Source organism: Lissotriton vulgaris, chromosome 2_1 (assembly GCF_964263255.1).
Source record: "Lissotriton vulgaris chromosome 2_1, aLisVul1.2, whole genome shotgun sequence".
NCBI lineage: Eukaryota > Metazoa > Chordata > Amphibia > Caudata > Salamandridae > Lissotriton > Lissotriton vulgaris.
In genome coordinates, this window is record NC_141687.1 from 904,441,558 (window position 1) to 904,453,874 (window position 12,317).

A 12,317-nucleotide genomic window follows, 5' to 3' on the forward strand; every position below is an offset into this window, starting at 1 on the left:
TGGGTCTATCGAGTCTCAAAATGTTGTACTGGGGAGGTACTAGGAGATCCATGATAGGTGATGAGGATTCCGTCAGCCAAGTTTCAGTAAGAACTGCTACATCAATGTCCTTGTTGATGATGAGGTCAGCTATATCCGATGCATGTTTCGATGCCGACCGACAGTTGAGCAGAAGACATGTCAACGGTTTTTCTTTGTTGCTGAGGTTTACATTCATGTTCTCTGTGGCTGTTAGCTGTACATGTTGAAGATTGTAAGGATTAGCTGTTCTAACATTCTTTCTCGATGTTCTGTTTGAGTCGAGTGGTACTGTTTCGATTCTTTCTTCTCTCTCGTGTTCCAAAGTTTCATACGATCGAGTCAAGGCCAGAGTTTCCTCCTTTGATACAGGTTTTGCCCTATTCGGTCTGTTGTCATTATGATTCAAATGCAAGATCGTTTCGTTACTCTTTCTTTGTGAACGGTGTATCACGTTTTGGATGTGCGTGACCTTGGAGTGAATGCTCGTCATCATCTCCTCGATTTTGACTATTGCTTGTGAGGTATTTAAAGTGATTTGTGCCATCTTGGTTACAAATTTCTGGAGCATTTGAACATCTTTCCTGTTCTGATATGACTTCTTAGGGTGGGCAGCTCTATTGTTCCGGGGTTTATACTTTGCTCTTCTCTTTATTGGCTCGGTTCGTAGTTCTGTATCCCTTTCATTTGAAGCCCATGTTTGATCGTTCTTTCCGTTACTGCTGGGAGTGTCATCCTTGCTCGTTCCATTAAGTGTGGTCATGGGTGCGTTTGTGGGAGAACGTCTGCATGGTGTTGGTGTTATGCTCCCGGGAGGTGTGGGGGGGCTGATAGCTTCCACATCATCCACTTCTTGGTTGTCCTGGGACATTATTCTCGCGATCGATGTATGCTCTACCAGGGAGGCTTCTTGGTTCCTAGGCGAAGACGACACTTCTCTTTGGGGCCGGTTCTGTTCCTTGTTCGTTTGAATGAGAAAGCTCTCCGTTCTTTCTGTTGTGATCTCTAACTTATGCCTTGCTATTTCAGGTCTATCATCTCGTACCGAGCTTTGGGCACGGTGTCCCCTATATGTAATGATTCCACTGTTGCTATCATTAGCGGCAGGAGTGTCTCCTGATGGGATCTGGTGTAAAGGAAGTCTTGGGTCTTCTAGAGAGTCTTTCATTGTTTGGAATATCTTGGCAAATTTCTCCAGTTCTCTGTTTGCTGCTTGTATCAGCACTATACCCGATTTATAGATGGTAATACTTAGTTCTGCTCTGCATCTATATGATGGTGATGTCATCATTTTTATGCCATGAGGGATGTTTGTGGTCGTTTTTATGGCAAGTGTCCTTGTGAAGATGTCTCGCCATTTTGTTGTTTTGTTCGTGTGGAATATGAGGTCATTCATTGAAGCGCCATTGGTTATATTGAAATATAGGTCTGTAAACAGTGTGTCTTGGTTTTTTCTTAGGGTGTCGTGTTTAAACTTTTTAGCTGCATTCTTGGATAGGTTAGGTGGGTATTTTATAGTCTGCGCTATCGAGCCTACCGTCTCTAGGTGTCGCCCGCTCATACTAGCACTGTGTAACACGTCTTCAGGTGACTCTTTCCTCAGATTACTCCAAGGTAAAAGGTAGCAAGTCTTCACGTGACTCTTACCTCTGCTTGTTTCATGTAATTGTGCTGCCGATGATGCTTTTGTACCCCTTCTGTGTTTACTTTCTGTATTCAGTTATCAGTATAGTTTTCTCCTGGTATCCATTATTGCTTTTTGGCTATTTGTCAGTTATACTTCCGCATGGTCATGGTAATGCAGCGTAATGCCTTCCTGATCTAGCTCGCATCGCCAGTGGTTCGATCGCCAGCGCAAACAGGAGTGGAGACAGCGAACAGCCCTGTTGCGTCCCCCGAGCAGGGTGACGACACCATTCCCCCGTTCTTACCCGGCCCGTCGCTGATTTATATAGTATTTGGGTCTATCTCACAAACTCGTCCCCCCAGGCCCAGCTTGCGCAGCACCTGGAAGAGATATGGCCACTCCAGACTATTAAATGCCTTTTCTATGTCAACTGAAAGAATCAAGGCAGTTGATACTGGGTCCTGGCAATCCTCTAAAATTCGTAACAAATTATTACGCTTAGGTATAAAATCTGACTGATCCTGACGCACTAACTGTCCCATGTATGGGAGTATACGGGAGGCCAGGATTCTGTCCAGGATTTTGTAATCAGTTGTCAACATGGAGAGTGGACAATATGCCTTCATATCTATCGCTTACCTGCCAGGTTTCAGGAGGGGGATGATAATAGCCTCCCTAGCCGTCTCGGGCAGCCTTCCTGCTTTACTCGCCTCCTGATAAACCACTTGTAAGCGCGGATCCAGACAGTCTGCATATTTGGAGTAGAGTTCTATAGGGAGGCCGACAACCCTAGGAGTCTTGTTGCGGGCCATATGCTTAATCACGCTCATTATCTCTCCCACCGTGATCTCCTTACCCAGCGAGTCTCCCTGCTCCTTACTCAGGCATGGCAAAGCCACCTCTTCTAGATACTCTCCTATATCGCCAGCATCCTTGGTCAATTGGCTACTATAACAGCTTGTTCCAGAAACAAGCTGTTAATCCCAGTTTGCATGTTCACCATCTCCCCTGTGTGGGCCAACAGGCCAGATAGGAGTGCTCCCCTGGGTATCGGGTTAGCCAACCACCCCAACAGAGCACTCGATTTCTATCCTTCTGCATGCATCCGTTCGGAGCCGCCATGTCGGTATCAGTGACCTCTCCCAGGCTCCATCATATCCGCACTAGTAGCGGGTCGTGGTCGGAGATGGTTCACGCTAGATGCTCGCTACCGATCACTTTGGAGTGGACATCAGGGGTACATAACATTGCGCCTAATCGTACATGCAGGTAGTGGAGGTCAGAATAATAAGAATAGTCTCTCTCTTCCAAATGCTGGGCGCCACGTGTCAACCAGCCCCCAATTAGTTTGCCATTCCCGCCTTGCCTTGGAGATCCTATATACTGGGGCACCAGAGAGCGGGGGTGGGAGCGGTCTCTTTCCACATCCACTATTGAATTGAAATCTCCCCCATTATTGTTGCACCAGTTAAATATGGCGCCAAGCTCCCCGATAACCTCTCAAAAAAGGTGGGCTGGTCAACATTGGGAGCATACACGCTACACAGAGCTAGATCCACTCCATTCAGCCGCCCCAGCTCCGCTACAAACCTTCCCTCTGGGTCAATCAATTGCTGCGTTGGCTGAAAAGGGATACCCGCTCTAACCCATACCAAGGTACCCCTGGCAAAAGCTGAATAAGTTGTGTAGAATACTTGCCCCCTCCACCTCTTCTTCAGTGCTGCTCCACAAAAAAAGATTCATGTGTTTCCTGAAGGAGCGCCACCTGCACCACCCCGTCGTACCAAATGAGCATGTACCTTGTGGCGCCTCTGCATTGTGTGAAGCCCCCTTACATTCCAGGTAATACATTTCAAATCATGTAACGTCCCCATTTGTCAGGCAATCCTTCCCCTGATCACATCCCCCTTCTAAGAGCACACCCGTGTCCCTAACTCCCCCCAAACCCTCTCCAACCCCCCCACACCCCCAGAACAGGCACTACAACATTAGAACCCATCCAAACTACTGCCCAGATACTCCTTCAAGATCCTTGGGAAACAACACCCACTCAAACTTACGGGAGGTAAGCCCTTAGCTTCAGAGAATCGGACACCTAGTAGGCCTCCAACCCGCGCTCAACCCCCGTAACTTTAACCCAGCCCCTTTCGGGCCGCATCTCAACAAGACCTCTTTCACACCTTTTCCACAGCCCTTAGAAATTTCTTCAGTACTTATTAATTAACTCCTAGCCATCCAAATCCTCATCCTTCCCCTCTTAGTCCCCCTCCCCCGCTTAGCGCATTTCCCAAGTCCAGCCAGAGTCTACATCACCCATCCACGATCTCGTCCGCAGTCCCAGCTGTCACATGAGGCAGTTTCGAGCTCCCTGCATCTGACTGTTCATTGTCCTCTTCCAAGGACCCCCCTTCTGATTCCGTCCTCGCCGGGACATACCCCCCCCCCCCTCCATTTGAGAGATAGCCGTAGCGGCCGGCTCGCTCCTTCTCGGTCTGTCTCTGTTGGCTTCTGTGCCGCTGGTTGACGTCGCCGATTGCGCCTCATACTGCGGGTGCGGGACAACTCTGCTCCTGCACTCATGCCACTTCCTGCTTCTCCGATACCCGCTTTATACATCTCCAGCCAGTCCCAGGCTTCTTCAGGGCTGTCATGGAAGGACATCTTGCCATCCACAGTAATCTTCAGGCGTGCCAGAAACATCAGAGAGTATGGAATACCCTCATCCCGAGGTGCCCTCTTGACTGCCACAAACTATTCTCTGCGGCGCTGGACCTCAAGAGTGTAATCCGGGAACAAAGTCACCTTACATTTGTCCACTGTGTATGGGCCCGCCGCCCTTGCCTTGTTTAAGAGAAGATCCCTATCTTTGTAATGAAGCAGCCTGGTCACCACCGGCCTTGGCGGTCTCCCAGGGGCCTATGGCCTGGCTGGTACTCTGTGGGCCCTCTCTAGAGTAAATAAGGATGACAATCCTTCCGGCGCGACGGTCCCTTTTAGCCCCTCCTCCAGATAATCCACCATGCTGAGTCCTTCCACACCCTCCGGCAAACCCACCACCCGGATGTTGTTTCTTCGATTCCGCCCTTCGGCATCCTCTGCTCTCCGTTCCAGGGTCCGCAGCCTGTTTTGAACGTCAGTCATCTGCGCTGCCATCGTCTTTTGTGCCGGTTCCAGGACTTCTATAGCTGACTGTTTGTTTCACCCTATCAGCTAATTTAACATGGTCCGCTCGGAGCAGTCCTAGGCCCTGGGTCACATGCACAATATCCAGCTGCAGGGCCTCCCTAGTGTCCGTTATGGCTATTAGTATTCGATCAACCTGTTGCTGGAGCATCCCCTCTGGGCCTTGTTGCTGGCCCTCTCTCACTTTCCCAGTGGTCAAGTCCTCCTCCTGCTCCACTGGGCTTCCCCATGTTCCTTCCGGGCTCAAAGTCCGCGAAGCCTCCAGCCGTTCGTCTATATAGCTTAGCCTCTCAGCGATATCCCACTGTACAGCCACACCTTGGGTCGCCAAGCCGCCCATGCGTCCCCTTTCTGTTCCCTCCGCCAGACCACGCTCCTCGGTAAGGTCGTCCTCCAGGCTCAACCAGGCCCCGCAGCTCCACAGCCATCCAACCGGACCTCTCTCCAACTGGGTGGCGATTACTCACTTCCAACAATGGGTCCCGTTCCAGGCCATTCGGCACTGGCTGTTGCGTCTCTCTCGTCGTAGAGTACAACTGTCCCCCGGCCTCACTGGTCGGAAACAGCCGGCCTCCTCTCCTTCTCGATGCCTGCTCTCGATGATCCTGTAGCGCAGTTATTTATCCGTGCTCAATGCCTGCACTTGCGCCAACCTGTGCCTTCTCCTGTGTTCCTGTCCTGCCTGTCCCTTGCCAAGATCATCCCTCAGTGATTCAACACATGACTTCTCCCAGCCACTAGCCCGCTCTGCACCATGCCAGGCCACGCCAGCAGGTCAAGTGCCCCTCTTCCTACAGCCCTACACGCTCAATTGCGCTAGCTGTCCGATTCCCAGTCAGGAAGGGGAAACTCTTTGAAAAGCTCCTCCTGTTCCGTATGGCCTTCAGTTCCCTTCAGCTATCGGCGTCCCCACCACGTCTGTACTGTCCTCAGATACACCTCCACCCCTCAATCGGCCTTCAGCGCGGGTAGTCAGCTCTCCTCATCAGTTCCGCTGCGGGGCTGGTATTGTTCAGGCAACCCACTTCCAGGACCACCTCTCAGCTCCTGACCTCTCCAACTGTTTTCCTCCACCACCTGCAGGTGCTCATGCGGCCTCAGTGCTCCTGATCATGTACAGTCTCGCCGGATTCTGCCACTTGCTGTCACCACATCTGCCCTTTGTGAAGACTCATTCAAGCAGGAACAAAGCTGTTACTACATATTTGCTATGTGATGTGGTGTAAGGTGCCAAACTTGTAAGTCTAAGGCTCTTCTTTCAAGCAAGCCAGTACTCACAATGCTGGTAATATCTGTTAGTGCATGAGTACACTGGAGGGAAACTGTAAACCCTCCAGGTGCCACAAATAACAAATTATTTAACAGGCTGTAAATTGCCGTTGTGTGGCGGTTTCGCTATTGCCCACTGCTCACCTGCAACAGCCGAGAGTCAAGAATGTCCTGGGCTGGGGTATGCAGTGGTCACAATGTCACTGTGATCTTGGGGCAGCATATCTGGCATCTGGCTGCAAAGTGGTTAATCGTGGAAGCACAGGAGCTTGTTTCATTCTCATTCCCAGCACATGGGGACAATGGGAGGAGCCCAGCAGTCTCTTATCTGCTCCGTTATATGGCGAGCTGGCTGCCTGCTCACAGCTCCAGGCGGCCCCTCCCACCTCCACTGTATTCCTCTCCCCCGGGTCGCTGCAGTCCAGCCAGGCGTTCAGGGTAGCCCCAGTGCACCATGCCTCTACCTCGGGCACATCCAGGCTGCTCACCTCTATTCTGGTGCGCTTGCCCAGATCTTCAATCCGCCGCCGATTCCACCCTCTTGCAGAAGAAATAAGGGAGGGGGGGGGGGCTGCCCACCGCCACACGCATCCATGGCAAAACCCGCTCCTTCAAGCCTCCAGCATTTGTCCAGACCTCTATAGCGGAATCGCGAGCCCCAGATCCCACCCGCAGCTTTAACTGATCACCGCCGTGAGATCAACGTCGATCGCTCCCGCCGCCATTCTGTGTGTGCACTTCCTCAGGAGTCGTCCGTGAACCACGCGCCCTGCAGTTCGGCGGCCCAAGGTTCCCTCCAAAATGCTCGTACTGGGCTTTCGCGGGGGGAGTTCTTCTCCGCTAGTGGTCCCTTATCATCCTCATCGGTCGAGCCGCCCACAGAGCCAGTCGAATCACGGAGCCCCGACCGTCATCTTGGGTCTGCTTCTCAGACCAATGCACTTCCCGCAGATCTCCTGTTCACACCGCTGCCAGATTCGCTGTCCTGGCCGCTGGCTTCCACCAGGCTCCGTTCTCCTCCGTCCCAGGGTTTTGGGGGCTTTGTGCACTGCCCCTAATCAGGATTAAAGTCGGGGTCGGCGCTGAGCCCTTTGCTCACGCGTCCATTCCCATCCGCCTCGTGGCCACGCCCCCCCCATGTCAAAGAAGATAATCAGAACTTAGGTGCCTAACAGGTACCCATCTACATTTTATGTTATGCACAGATCCCATACACACGGTTATCAATTACACATTTTTCTTTTGATAAGCAAGGATAGCGTAATGACTGCAGTTTAAGATATGTTTAATTTATTACAAATTGCATGCTTTCATTTAGTAACTATTGTTTTTTTTTCTAATAATAGTTTTTTAAATTATTTGTCTTGGTAGTTTTCAGTTTAGGATCATTATTTTTTAAGTTTAATCTTCTGGCGCTTCTTTTGTGCCAGTTTAATTTAGGTACGAAAAATAATCAATAGACGTGAGTTTACAGGAAGGTAAACTAGCACTACTAATGTCACTGTAGTTTGGGTTTTAAATGCTGTGACACCAGAGAAGTGAATAACTAGGTTTTGAAAAGTGTGATGATGACTTAGAACGTGCATCGGTTACATATATAACAAGGGAATGTGGCCATCACTATTTGCACTTGCACCACCACAGTTAATTCATCTGCTGAAATCTGCAAAGCGAAAAACGTCAGGATTAAGTCAAGAGACGAGCTGTATCTTCTAAAACGAGTTGGATGTAACATTTGTTCAAGCCAACAGCAACAAAGAATGCAAAAGAGAATAAACCAGCTATGTTGATCTCTCTCCCATGAAGTTGAATGGACCATTCCCTGCACTGCTGATATCTTCGACTAGCTAGAATTATCACCTCAGGAATCTTTAGACTAACTTCCGTTAATCTTTGACCAATCCCAAGCGCTGCCAGAAGACTCCAGGAAGTGAACATTGCTTCTGAAATGAGCTAGAACATGCATGCATAAAAATCAAGTCATAAGAATAATTTTTAACTAGGTAAATATGCACCTTGCCATCCCATCCAAGAGGAAGGTTTTTGGGATTATAAATGATTTCATTTTCTTCATCTTCACTTTCACTCTCACTGATCTGCTCCTCCTCCTCCTCATCTCTCTCCTCCCCTGTGCGGGCCTGCTTCCGCTGAACATTCTCGTGAGTGAGGTGTCGTTGTTCCTGCAGACAGTGGGAATATAAACAAACTAATGAAGCTATAAATGTGAAGCACAAGAAAAAGGTTCATATCCCCATCATCTACAGTTAAAACTCATTGTAAGCTCAAAGAAATGCACAGACCAACAGAACCAACACCTGCTTACTTATACAAGCCAAAAGAGCAATACTCACAAGAATTTAACAGTAATCAAACTTCTGCTATGCCATTAAAAGCCACTCCATCCAAGCCCACTGCTTCTCAATACAATAAAGGATGGAAACATCAAGAAGCTTTTCCTAACACACACTGCAAATCAAACAAGCATTGAAAATGCAATAGGTCTCACCTTTGATTAAGTTAAAGCCATTTGCGAGACCTATTGCATTTGTTTGTAATTGTTACAGTATTTCTTGTATAAGCGGAGTCCATAAAATGCAACAGAAATGAATGCAATAGGCTATTGTACAGCTTTTCTCGCTTGTGTTTTCCCACCTACTCGTCTCAATATATATTGGTATTAAAAGCCACGTCGTGCACAACGGAGAAGCACACTGGCAATCTTTAATTGCAATAACCGATCGAGTTTTCTTACTATCTACGTGTCATCCACTTTGAAAATAGATTTCACGAGTTAGCTGGATTATGGTTACTGGTGGGCCAGGGAGGAGGCAGTGTGCCCTCTTACACAATTTGCAAGCAGCCTGTCTGTCTGCCCTTTGGCCTTGATGACTCCTCAGTAGGACGCAGTACGAGTCCTGGTGTGTGTAAGGTGCCTGTGTCTACATACAATTGGCCACTGATTGAAGACTATCATATTTTTGCTGAATAAAGTGTGTCAGAGAGGCAAAAGCAAGCATTGAACAGGACAGGAAATCTCTTCTGGGCGTGACGTGGTAGCGAACAACCTTGTTCACTTTATCGTAGTTTGCCCTGGAACTGCGTCATTTTCTGGCCCCTACTTTGCTTCCCATTGGATTTTTTTTATCACAAAGCACTGCACCACGAGGGCTAAACCGCAGAGCTACATAATGTGCTAAGCATTGTGCAAAATAAGGGGCACTGTAAATGGTAGGGGTGAGAGACAGTTAACCTCTTTGCTGAAACCCGCCAGCCTTAACCCACGTAGGACGATCACCAACCTCTACTCCCGCCCCCCCAGTAACCCACTGAGCAGGTCATGCAGCCATTGTTAAACCGGTTTTAGCACGTTGGGGCCGCTGGTAGGCCCTGCAACCTGCTTGTTTATTTCGTACTCAAAGGGAGACCTCTCTGCCGCCCTCATCCCCCCAGCTGCGGGCCCCGTGTCCTTCGAAAAGAGACTTTCAACACAGCCCCCATAAACTCTGCAAGGACGCTTCAGAGGAGCCAGGAAATCTGGCACCCACACTCCGTATTATGTCATTTGCCAGAAACGGTGTTAGAAATACCTATTAGCAGGGGTGGGGTCACCCTAGAACCCAGAGCCCCCTTTGTCCAGGAAATAGAGGTTTTGCTTCATCCCTCCTGTGTCTGCGGAACATGCAATTCTGCTGCTAATATGAAAATGCGGTTCATTTCCCAAAGGTTTAAATATCATGAACTACTTGTAGGCCGTCCGTTATTGGATCGTTAACATCTTTTATAATCGGTGCTTCGTGGCACTCGCCAGGTCAGCCGTGCTCCCAAGCCATGGCAAAGGACTGATAGATTAGCCGGCTCGTCATGTTTTGAACCCGTGGCCAGCCTGCACACGCGTTGTACTCACGCTTGGTTACTCCTGCAAGAGGCCGACTCAGTCTTTCCCGACTGATTACTGGTACGTTCCAGTGAGATACTGACAAACTGCTAAGTGCAGTGTTTTTTAAAAAATTTTTAAAGAATTTTATTTAAGTATGTTAACATGTAACATCTAACAATCTTAAACTTTGCTGCAAGATTAAGTAAGCCAGAGCAGGTGGGCGCTCCTTCTCAGCCTCGAAACTCTGGAAACGTTTACCGGATCATATCAGAGGTGCCACATACGAGAACTCATTCAAGAGCCTCTTAGAAACCCATCTCTTTAGAGACCTAATGTTGGCTGCCCCCCTCTATTTACATTTCTTCAACCGGTCTTACCCTAATCTAGCGCAGGGTTGTTCCTTTTGGGGCAACTTTTTTGCGAAATGCAAACATATTTCAATCATTCATGGACATATCAGCAGAGTTATAAAGCGGCAAGGCAGTCCAGCGATGCACTTGCTATAAAGAGGGCCACGCGCCGCAGACCACAAACTGCATGTAATATGTTTTAAGCGTGCCTCCTCTAATAGACGTAATTTGCGGGACTCTGGAGAATGCGATATTTACTGGCACTGGAACTCCGATCTGTAGGCCACCCCTAATGTTAGAGGCAAACCGTTTTTTCAGCCTTATAGGATAACACGGCATTTTAATTTCTTGCTTTTTCTTTTGCAGCGACCTTGGCCCCAAGGTATAGCTTTACATGACACAGCATTATCCTATCCTATTGACCTCATTGTCGTACAAATTGTATTGTGTCACGGGGTGGGTGACACGAGGGCACCTACCACTAGCGCCCCCTCCCGGTGTTTTTGGGCCCTGCTCAGACATGCACCCAGGTCTGGATTTATCGCTGCGCGCCCAGTCTGTTATAACACGAGTTCATCTCCTGCTTCCGCCGGAGGCTCGTCCATGAATCAATAATCAGCTGATGGATGGCTCGGAGTGAGGCACTCTCTCCCTGCAATTCGCTCCAGACGGAGCGGGAGCGCCCGGCCTAATGCAAAATGCATGAGCAGTTTACCATATGGAGGAAAACCTGGAGGAAGGAGAGAGGGGGCAGGTAAGCAATCACTGTGGAGCAAGTTAAACGAGAATATCCAATGGTGTCGACCTCAGAAGGATGAGAGGCTGAGTAGATGCGCCCGCATTGGACCCTGTATCCACGAAACAAGAAGCGGTGAATTACCTGCGCTCGAGTTTCAGTTCAGTCCACGTCTTTCCCTTCGTCCCTGCCCCCGGGAGTGCAGTGTCGCCAGCGTCGCCCTCCGCCAGGGTCTTGTATGTCTGTCCCTTTCGGGTCGGCCACCCCCTCTCCGATGGGTATCTGGCTCAGACCGCTCCCAAGTCATCCTTCCTGTGTCCTGTCTGGTTCCTCTGGTTTCAGAAATGCCGCCTCGTGCTGGATTGATATGCTTGACGGAGAGCTACAACACCCCGAGAAAATCTCAAACTAAGTTTTATCACTTCCACGAAATCTCAGCCTTTAATTCCACTAATGATTTAAGCACAATTTTCACACGCCATGAAACTGTTATAGAAAACAAGCGAGGTACTGCAAAGGCAGCCGCATGTTTATTTTCGCATCGCGCTTTCACTTCAAGTTAAAGCGGGATGCGAAAATAAACAGCCGGATGACTTTGCCAAAACCCAATGAGAAGAAAAAAGTGCATGGCAACTAATGAAGGAGATAGTAACACGCCGCCAGTTAACGATCCAATCCCGGTGGGCGGGGCCAAAAGGACTAAGAAGCCTCCTTTACAATCAGCAGCCAGCATTTTGCATGCAAGATGACACGAACCAACTAAAAAGACGGGCGGGGCTTCAACTCCGTCCCCGAGAGCTTTGGAATCTGTATTGATTCCAAAAAGTTCTCGAAAGACCAGAGCAGCACATGCGCGCGGCTTTCATAAGCCGAGACCTATGAATCTCATAATAAATAAGACACTTACATTCACATCTGTCCCAGACCACCTCCCATATTACCACTCAGCAGTCAATTGGGAAATCAGTGGGAGAACAGCTTACATTTTTACACATCAGATTTAAAAACTTCCCCACGTTTACAAACACCAGATACACTCTGTCAAAAATACATATGTGAAAGAACTGTGTTTTTACCCCAAGAACTTCCACATATTCATAGACCTGAGCCTCTAGAAAAGAAATATCTTTGTTCCTTTCCATGTCCCTGCAAAAAAAAGAGAAACATTGTAAGGGAAATAATTTTGAAGTGTTTAGCAAGATATTTAACAAATAAATTCACATACAAAATTAAAATGCAAGAATGTAACACTTTACA

General features: G+C 48.7%; 1 protein-coding gene across 1 annotated transcript in view; it reads right to left on the bottom strand.

Moving 5' to 3' along the window:
• The window catches only part of SF3A3 (splicing factor 3a subunit 3), a 255,515-nt gene that overhangs the window by 79,437 nt on the left and 163,761 nt on the right, over positions 1–12,317 (bottom strand). Inside the window, exons 12-13 of the mRNA XM_086956436.1 lie at positions 12,137–12,206; positions 8,113–8,277 (exon numbers count right to left, since the gene is read on the bottom strand). Coding sequence (XP_086812562.1) covers positions 8,113–8,277; positions 12,137–12,206 — 235 coding nt within the window. The remainder of the gene's footprint in view (positions 1–8,112; positions 8,278–12,136; positions 12,207–12,317) is intronic.